Source organism: Mytilus californianus, unplaced genomic scaffold (assembly GCF_021869535.1).
Source record: "Mytilus californianus isolate M0D057914Y unplaced genomic scaffold, xbMytCali1.0.p SCAF_9, whole genome shotgun sequence".
In the NCBI taxonomy this organism is placed as follows: Eukaryota; Metazoa; Mollusca; class Bivalvia; order Mytilida; family Mytilidae; genus Mytilus; species Mytilus californianus.
In genome coordinates, this window is record NW_026262745.1 from 2,997,387 (window position 1) to 3,006,917 (window position 9,531).

Genomic DNA, 9,531 nt, shown 5'->3' on the forward strand with positions numbered 1-9,531 from the left:
TTCGAGTAGGAGTTTATATAGAAGTTTGATTTCAATTTAATACAGTGTGCTAATGTGATACATTTGATTGATAGAACATAAGTAGAAGGAAATTTAATAAAAATGTAAGATTTACTTCTTTAGTAGTAATAGTTCTACGATTGTGTTTCTACCAAAACAATTAATGTAAGTGTAATCAGATCAAAAGTTTAATGAAATTTAACGCAAAAAGTCAAACTCTGCCTTTGTTTCGTCTCCTGTTGTTTTGTTTACAGCACGAACCTGCAGCTCGGTTCTCCCAAATATCATTTTAACACCCACTTCACGATTCTTTCCACCTGTGGTGTCGGGCATTTGGACATTTAATTCACCATGATACATACAACCAGGGTCAGTGGTATATCTTGGATTTTTATGTAATGATGTCCAAATTTCTACTCTCATCGCTGTTTGGTTTGACCGGCAGGGTACGTAAACTTGTTCCTTAAACTCTTCATCTATTCCAGCAGGCTGTCCGATTTCTACGTGCCTACTAAAACGATCAGAACATAAGACGTCACCTTCTTCTATCACTTTCTTATCTTCTGGGTCTACTCCTTCTTTGAAAGGCGAATTAGTCTTAACCCCATACGTTGCTTTACATATTCGTGAAGAAATGATCCTAGGTTCGAAACCGAACTGAACTGCTCCCTTGAGTACCGCCAATCCAGCTTCATCTGGGATGATGATGATTTTTTCTGGGAACGCGCTCTCCACTGCGTCACGTAACATGGGGGAATCAGAAAATCCTCCCACCATTAAAATTATGTTTGTTCCTCTTACTTTCGGGTCACCAAATATTTCTTCCAAATGTGTTGTAATGTAGTCACATGGGGATTTAAAGAGTTCTCTTGCCGAATCTGCTTCCATTCGAAGCTTGTCACCAACCCATGCAACACGTTTCGATGACCTTGACATAGATTCCTTCAAATCTTTACCGGTTTCTTTTTCATGTGCTTCTTTTAAAGATATTGGTACTTTGAATGTAACCTTTGCTAACGAGTCTGGTTTAATACTTCGCTTCTTAATTTCAAACTCTCTGAGGAGATCAAGATGTCCAGCTTTGTCGTCTTCTCGAAAGCGGGAAATGGCCGGTGCTCCTAACAAATCTACCAAGAATTCCTCGAAAGCTTCGTCCACTTTGGTCCCACCCCAATCACCGCCGTTGGCCATGTACAGTTGTTTGATAGTACCGTCAGTTTGTACTTCCTGTACTGTGATATCAATTGTACCTCCTGTTAAGTAAAAATAATACACACATAAATTATATGAACATAATATTTTATAACGTATGTTTATTATTCGAGAGACTATCAGGCTTGATCTTTTTTTTAGAACAATGAGCATCTAACGGATAATTATTTTGTTCTAATTACGCAATACAGAGATTTCAAAGGGCTAAGTTTACTTTAAGGTAATTAATGTGTTTTTATCAGAACCCCTTTTTTGTGAGGGGGGGGGGGGGGTCTTTTGTTTCAGTTTTTTCTTTTTCTTTCATTTTTTGCTTTAAATATTTTATTTTTTCTGTTAATTTTTCTTCACTTTTCTGAAATATGAATTATGCTTTTAATGGGAAAACAAACTGAACAAATATACTATCTTTAATGCAAATTATAGTCTTACATATTTCTTGTCTTATATTACCACTCTGAAAAGTTGAATGATTAGTTTTAAAGTCTGTGAATGTCATATAAATGTACATGTACATAGTAAAAAGTTGGAAAAAATCCGTTATATGTTTGATATTAATAACCACTGAATAAACTCACCTCCAGCATCAAGGATAAGGTATTTGGTTCCGGGAGAAAAGGCATCTAGAGTTGATTTCCCGCCACAAACCATTCTTTCACTAGGGATATGTTTGCAGTAGATAGAAGCTGATTCTGGTTCAAGGGCCAGCATTAACTGACTGTTAGGTATGCCTCCCTAAAATTTTTAGCACCATGTAATTTTGAATAAGAAATGGACATGGTCTATCAATCTACGCTTTATCCAGTTAAATAGTTTTTTGTATCAAAAATAAACTTGTGAAGTTCGTATCTAATTAAACCTCTCCACCCAGTTATAAAATGTATCAAAAGTATCTTATCCGAAGAAAAGAGTTTGTTGTATATTCACTTTTTTTATGTAAAACAAAGCTTCATTCGTCAAAATGCTATTTTGCAAATTTGAATATATTTAATATGAAATAGTTCAAATGGCTATAGTTTATAATTATCAACTATGTAGGTAAATTACTCTTAAACAATAAACATTACATCGAATTGCAAGATGCACTCTAGTCTTCTTCAAATTTCAAAAACATTAAAAGGACATAACATGTTTTACTAAAAAAATATTGGTACCAAAGACATAAAACACCAGTACCCGACAAGCAGACGTACTTAGACAAACAACATGGTCAAGATAGCCTGACAGCCATTGTTTCATGTTGATAAAACAGTGCATCTCAGATGGGACAAATGAAAGACAAAAGTAGAAAATATTTTCATGTATACCTTAACAGCTGCTTCTCTCATAAATTGTTTAGCAGCGTCACTCCATATGGCAGGTACAGTGAGGACCCAGTGAATCTCGGATGGTCTTATCACATCCTGTCCTTTCTTACCAAGTGTCCTCATTAAATGTTCCCTCATAAACTTTATACTCTCTGATATCACCTTCATTGCTGGGAGGAGTTTACCTTTATCGTCTTCTAGCATCAAATCACGTGGAATGTCCTAGATTTGAAATTAAAAAAAGAATTTCAACGTTAAAGCATTTTTTGCACTTAGATTTTCTCTATAAGCATATAGCAAGACGGTTTCCACATTTGACACTTTTTTAGAGTTCTGAACTCATTGCTTTAATAAAATATATAATAATAAATTGCTTCGCTGAGCGCAGCTGGATACGACCGCAGAGGTCCAACCCGGAACAGTTGGGGCAAAAATAGACACAATATTCGCGCTTGATACAGGTCTGAATTTGGATTGTAATTAAATATTTGACACATAATAGGTTTCTGACACAGAATAACTGCAGTCAAAGAACTTAGAATTGGTTATATGATTTGAATTTATATTCAATTTTTTGCTTTTGTGCAATACACTATTCTGTTGCGAATTGACCCCCCCCCCCCTCCCAAAAAAAAATAAAAATTAAAATTAACCCCCCCCTTTTTTTTTTTTACTTTTGTGCAATACACTATGCTGTTGCGTATTGACCCCCCCCCCCACACCCCCCAAAAAAAACCTTTTTTGCAAAAAAACAAAAATTGAAGAAATTTTCTGTTTAATATTTGAAATCTGAAATGAGAAAAAATTGCCCCCCCCCCCCTTTTAAAAAAAAAAATCTTTCCCTCAAGATATGGACATAATCTCAATTAAAATTTCCAATGGAGTTTGCAACCATAATTCCCCAATTTAAATACATCATAAAAGTCTTCAAATAGAAAATGCCATGGCTAAAATTAATATTCCTTAATCTATATTTTTAAAATAGTAACTTCTAAAAAAAAATTGACAGCTAATCGTCTCAAGACAATACAACATTTCTATGTACATTATTTATAAGCAGTGTAAGGGAGGTAATTCAACATTGTACTTAAAGTATAATTTTGTGATTGGATTACCTCCCTTACACTGCTTTTAAATTATTCATTAACCAGGAAACCCTTGATTTTCCCCCTTTTTTGCCCCTAATTCCTAACAGGTTTGAGCCATAACCCCCCAAAGCCAATCCTAACCATCCCTTTGTGGTATGGAAACTTGTGGTATAATTTCAGAGAGATCCATACACCCTTCCACAAGTTATTGTCTGAAAACTAGAAAAATGCTTATTTGGGCCCTTTTTTTTTGCCCCTAATTCCTAAACTGTTAGGAATATTACCCCCAAAATCAATACCAACCTTCCTTTTGTGGTTATAAACCTTGTGTTTAAATTTCATAGATTTCTATTTACTTATACTAAAGTTATCGTCCGGAAACCAAATGTCTTCGGACGACGACGACGACGTGATACCAATATACGACCGCAAAATTTTTTGCGGTCGTATAAAAAGTATTCTCTAGTTCTTCGTCAATTAAACCCTTTCTGCACCCATTGTATAAAAAATTTAATCAACGTGTGGTTCGTTTGATCTCAGTTCTTCATTGGTTAAAATCCGATTATGACGTCGAATTTTCTTGATTTCTTCTGAATTTCCTATTGTGACGGCATGAAAAAGGCGACCATGCCTGATGACGTCACATAGAAAGAGCACATCTTTTTTGCAGATCATTCGAAAAGAATGAATAAATTTGCCTGCGTATTGTTTGAAAATCATTAGAGAAACAGATTCCACCACCAAATCTCGACAGTTAAATTTTAAATATTTAAAACGCTCGGCGAGCCTCGCGTTTTAAATTTGAAAATTTAACTGTCTCGAGTGGATAAATATCGTATCACACTCGATGCAGTGGTAGAATCTATATTTATCCCACTATTTCCTACTTATACAGTTTGTATGTTCGTAATATTACCTGGCTTTTGTATAAATTCATTTTAAATCGACGGAAGTAGTACCAGTTTGCGTGATCCTCTTCTTGTGCAAGCTCTGTGTATTTATCTTCAGCCTCAACTCCAAAGGAGTAAAAATTTTGAGCGGGATCAAATAAAACACACGTTGGAGTTTTCAGTGATAGTCCAGCATTTGACCCAGTGGTCCAGCTGAATCCATGAATCCTCAGTGGATCCTCCTTGAAGTCTCTTAGAGTCTGGAAGGCGTATCCAGAAAAGGTTGTACCAAAATCAATGGCCGCCACTAACAATGGTTCAGACACAACTTCTGCACAAGCCATTATTGTTGTATGTTATCAAACAACCGATACAAGTTATCTGATCCTCCCTCAAGAGTTTGAATTACATCTGAAAGAATAAACAAGGCACATTATCCTTTTTTCATAATTCTATATATGCCAGCATGGATTACAAGTCAAACGCAATCGTACACCGCCTATGCTGGCACAAAAATTGATAAATTCAGAGTTTTTTTTTCATTTTCAGCAAAAGATAATAAATTTTGTTAAAATAAATCCATGTTCAGAATTCCTGGACATTTCCAGTCGATTTTTTTGATACAAAGAATGTATGATCACCCAACCACCAATTAAAAACATTCTATTCTTGATATCAATTATTATAATTATAATCCAAATTATATTTCTAACGTTTAAGTTACAAACAACTAAAAATATCAACCAACAATAAATTGCTTCGCCGAGCGCAGCTTGATACGACCGCAGAGGTCCAACCCTGAACAGTTGGGGCAAAAATGGACACAATATTCGCGCTTGATACAGGTCTGAATTTGGATTGTAAATAAATATTTGACACATTATAGGTTTCTGACAGAGAATAACTGTAGTCAAAGAACTTAGAATTGGTTATATGATTTGAATTTATATTCAATTGTTTGCTTTTGTGTAATACACTATGCTGTTGCGAATTGCCCCCCCCCCCCTTATTTTTTTTTTGCATACATTTGAAGAAATTTTCTTTTTAATTTCTGAAATCTTGAGGAGAAAAAATTGTCCCCCCACAATTTCTTTTTTACCCCCTCCCCCCTTTCCAAAAAAGATTTTATCTTTCTGAAACACAAAATGCATTTAACATTTATATATCTAGTGGATGCCAGGCCTTAAAACTTTTCCAACTGTACAGGTTTATTGTCTGTACTCAGAGTAGTTTTTGAGATGTAAATAAAGCCATTTTTTTACGCTTGTTATGATGAACCTGAAAACTGCGTTGGTTAGGTAAGGAGAAAATATATCCATATATAGAAAAACTCAGTTGGCTGTTGATATACTTGTAAACTGTAATATTTTGAACAATGTCTATTTCAAATGTACAATTTGTTATTAAACAAATTGTACATTTGATTTTGAATGCTAGGAATTCAAGATTCCTGCATATACATGTATGTGTCTCAATCAAATGAAATGACAGCTTCCATATTGTATTATTTAGGATAACAAAATTTCTTTCAGAATATGTCACGTTTCCTTATTTTATAATGTACAAGAAACCTGAAACAAGCCTTGTACAGTATTATTTCATTATGATTATAATCTAACCATAGACATTAATCAAAAGTTTCTAATTTTGATTGAGAATCCATTCATGGTCAGCCAAAGGGAAAAAGATTTCTTGACCCTGTGACAAGTTGTCATACTGACCTAAATCAGGGGTTTAATCATTTTGTTGATTACTGTTTTGAGCTAGTTAAGTGTGACACAGTACATGCATTCAATTTTACACGAAATTCATCAATCTTTGAATTCAGCGTTTACATCATAATATAATTGACTGTAGTCCGAGATTACTCTGCCGTTCAACGGCTGTTTTGCCAGGCAAGCTGGGGTCCCATGGCCCCAGCTTGTCTGGCAAAACAGCCGTTGGACGTCAGAGTAATCTCGGACTAAATTGACTGTAAACCGAAAGTCATCTTTTGTTTATTTTTAAACATATGAATACTAAACATGCTAAATCAAAGTTTATCTTCCATGATCATCAGCAATGTATTTGTCTCAATTGATATATATTGAATCATTCAAAGTATAAAAATACAATACTTTTTTTATTTTTATTAACGATATTGTAGAAGACATTCAAGCTCAAATTAAACTTTTCGCAGATGACACTTCATTATATATTATGGTTGACAATCCAACAGAAACAGCTACAATTTTAAATAACGATCTAGACAAGATTTATAATTGGCCAAAGAAATGGCTTGTGAATTTTAATGCCCAAAAGACTGAAAGTATGATAATTTCAAAAAAAATAAATAGACCCTTTCATCCTCCATTAAATATGAATACCCAAGAGCTACAAACAGTAAGTAAACACAAACATCTAGGCGTCTTTTTTTCTAACAACGGATCCTGGAACGACCATATTGAATATATAATTTCTAAATCTTACAAAAGAATAAATATAATGAGAAAAATGAAAAATGTTCTTGATAGGTTTACACTTGAAAAAAATTACATATCATTTGTTCGCCCAATTCTTGAATATGCCGATGTCGTTTGGGACTCCCAAAATCAGAATTTGATTGCTAAACTTGAAAATATCCAGCTTGACGCAGCGCGTATCGTCACGGGGGGTACTAAATTTACCAGTATCAATAATTTATATGTTGAAACTCGATGGGAAAAATTATCTGAAAGACGACGCAATCATAGACTAATTCATTACCACAAAATTTTGAATAATAAAACTCCAGAGTATTTAAGAGACTTATTGCCCGATTCAGTAGGAAGTAGACATGATCATAATACAAGACAAAGAAATAATATTACACAAGTCAACACACGGACCCGTTTATATTCTGAATATTTCATCCCAGCAACAACAAAACTATGGAACACTCTTAACTTAAACATAAGAAAATGTGAATCTCTATCATTATTCAAAAAACAAATTTGTATCCAAAATAGTATGGTCCCAACGTATTATTATGTAGGATATCGTTTTGGTCAAATTCTTCATGCTCGCTTAAGAATGGATTCAAGTTCATTGAATTCTCACCTATTCCTTCGCAATTTAATAGACTCTCCAAATTGTCGTTGTGGTGATGTAGAAACAAATTCTCACTTCCTGTTATCTTGTCCCATATACACTGTCGGACTTAAGACATGAACTACTAACTTCTGTTTCAATTCTTCCTGTCCAAGTTGACACAAAAATTTTGCTTTTTGGATCAAAGGTACTCTCAGATGAGCAAAATAGTCTTTTATTTAGTTTGGTGCAGAAATATATTAAAAAAGCAAACGTTTCAACCCTTGATGTTACTGCTTCGCCATTCAATAGGAACCCAAGCATTTCACACTATTAGGTCCGAGGACACAGTTACCGTCTTTAGACAAATATAGTCCCTAATGGGACAGTGTATAACTTGCAAATTTTTTTCATACACTTTCCAAATTCATTTCTTTATATTGCATGAAATATTAAGTAAGGGGATGAAATTACATGTTAAAAAAATTTGGGTGCTGAATCTTTATGTAAAGTAGTGATTTGGTCCAGTTAAAAAAGGTCAAAAACTAGTATGCCTGAAGCTGTCAAACTGAATTTTAGACCCCCTTAACATAGAATTGTCATTATTTTGAGTTAGAGCTGGTAGACTTTTCTATAATTTTGATATTATTTGTCCCAATAGTAGTACACTACACTGTAAAAATCTTTTTGAGATAGAGCAGGTGCGATTTTTTTAATTTGACTTTATTGTCTAAAAGAAATGCACTACGAAATAACTGTGTTCTCGGGCCTGTATACATTACAAAAATTCATGTTTATTTTTGTATTTTTTTTTCTTCTTCTTCTCTAATGTTTTTTCCATCTTTTTCATATTCATATATTTATTACAGAGCATGCCAGTATTTATATTTATGTATTGTTCAATAAGTGTATTATTTGTGTAAAAGGAGACAGATTTGTAAAAGCAAATTTGCTTGTTTCTGAATCCTTTATAATTATTTCATTTGTATAATATCGTTTAATGTTGATTTATCTGAATAAATTTTGTTTAAACTAAAAATACAATAAATTGACCCATTTAAGTAATCCAACGAAAGTGGAAGTTAAAAGGGGGAGGTACCAGAACTGTTGCTATGTAAACCATCGTGATATAACCAATGTACAATCTCCCTTCTGAACTTGTGATGTTGTTGTCTTTCTGTTTATAAAAACGAGACATTTGAGGGTAATGTGCTACAACTATCAATTATTTTGTTTTGTTTTACAGTTATCACTGAAAACTAAGGGAAATCGAAAGTAGCAATGTGAATAGAATATAATCCTTATTTTTTACATCTTTTCTTAATCTCAGACACTGAAAAGGAATCAAAATATTAACATACCTTTTCTGTTGTCCAAGAGATTAAAGATGATCTCCCATTATTGTTTTATTACTGTGTAATCTCGTCCGAATAAGGTACGCTAACACGGAAGGTAAATTCAGTCAGGTGTGTTAATATTGATTCAACTGTTACAGTAAAACCTGGCTTTACCGGAGTTTAAATGGTTTACCTATTTTGTACAAGCAAATAACAAATCTTTAACATTCACATTAAAGACCAGGTTCTTGAATAATTAATGTTAAAAAAAGGTATTACTTAAAATATACTTTGTTGTTTTCTTGTCTTTTCCTGATTATTTTCCGGTTATTTTGAAATAATTATAAATTGCTTAACATAAACTTTACATCTCTCATTTTCTTCAAAGAAAATACTTCGGAAACAAGGGAAAACAATTATTTTAAATGCTGTATATAATATCGTTAATTGAAAAGAATGACGATTTTTTAAATTTAGCACAAAATATTCAAGGATCACGTCCATTTGAAAGCAGGATCTGCTTACCTTTCCGGAGCACCTGAGATCACCCCAGTTTTTGGTGGGGTTCGTGTTGCTTAGTCTTTAGTTTTCTATGTTGTGTCTTTTGTACTATTATTTGTCTGTTTGTCTTTATTTTTTAGCCATGGCGTTG

At 33.5% G+C, this 9,531-nt stretch overlaps 1 protein-coding gene across 1 annotated transcript; it reads right to left on the minus strand.

The window, feature by feature from the left end:
* Positions 1–9,008, minus strand: LOC127714871 (heat shock 70 kDa protein 12B-like). Its single transcript, XM_052220905.1, has 5 exons — positions 8,904–9,008; positions 4,521–4,905; positions 2,517–2,738; positions 1,788–1,944; positions 1–1,253 (listed from the first exon to the last, which is right to left on the minus strand). The coding sequence occupies exons 2-5, from the start codon at positions 4,836–4,838 to the stop codon at positions 199–201; spliced, it is 1,752 nt and encodes a 583-aa protein (XP_052076865.1). The 5' UTR covers positions 4,839–4,905; positions 8,904–9,008; the 3' UTR covers positions 1–198.
* Between the last annotated feature and the right edge of the window lie 523 nt (positions 9,009–9,531).

Coding starts and splice junctions, on each gene's coding strand:
- LOC127714871 (XM_052220905.1), bottom strand. CDS start 4,838: ATGGCTTGTGCAGAAGTTGTGTCTGAACCATTGTTAGTGGCGGCCATT. Junction 2,739..4,520: donor TGAATTTATACAAAAGCCAG/GTAATATTACGA, acceptor TTTCAAATCTAG/GACATTCCACGTGATTTGAT. Junction 1,945..2,516: donor TGAGAGAAGCAGCTGTTAAG/GTATACATGAAA, acceptor TAAAAATTTTAG/GGAGGCATACCTAACAGTCA.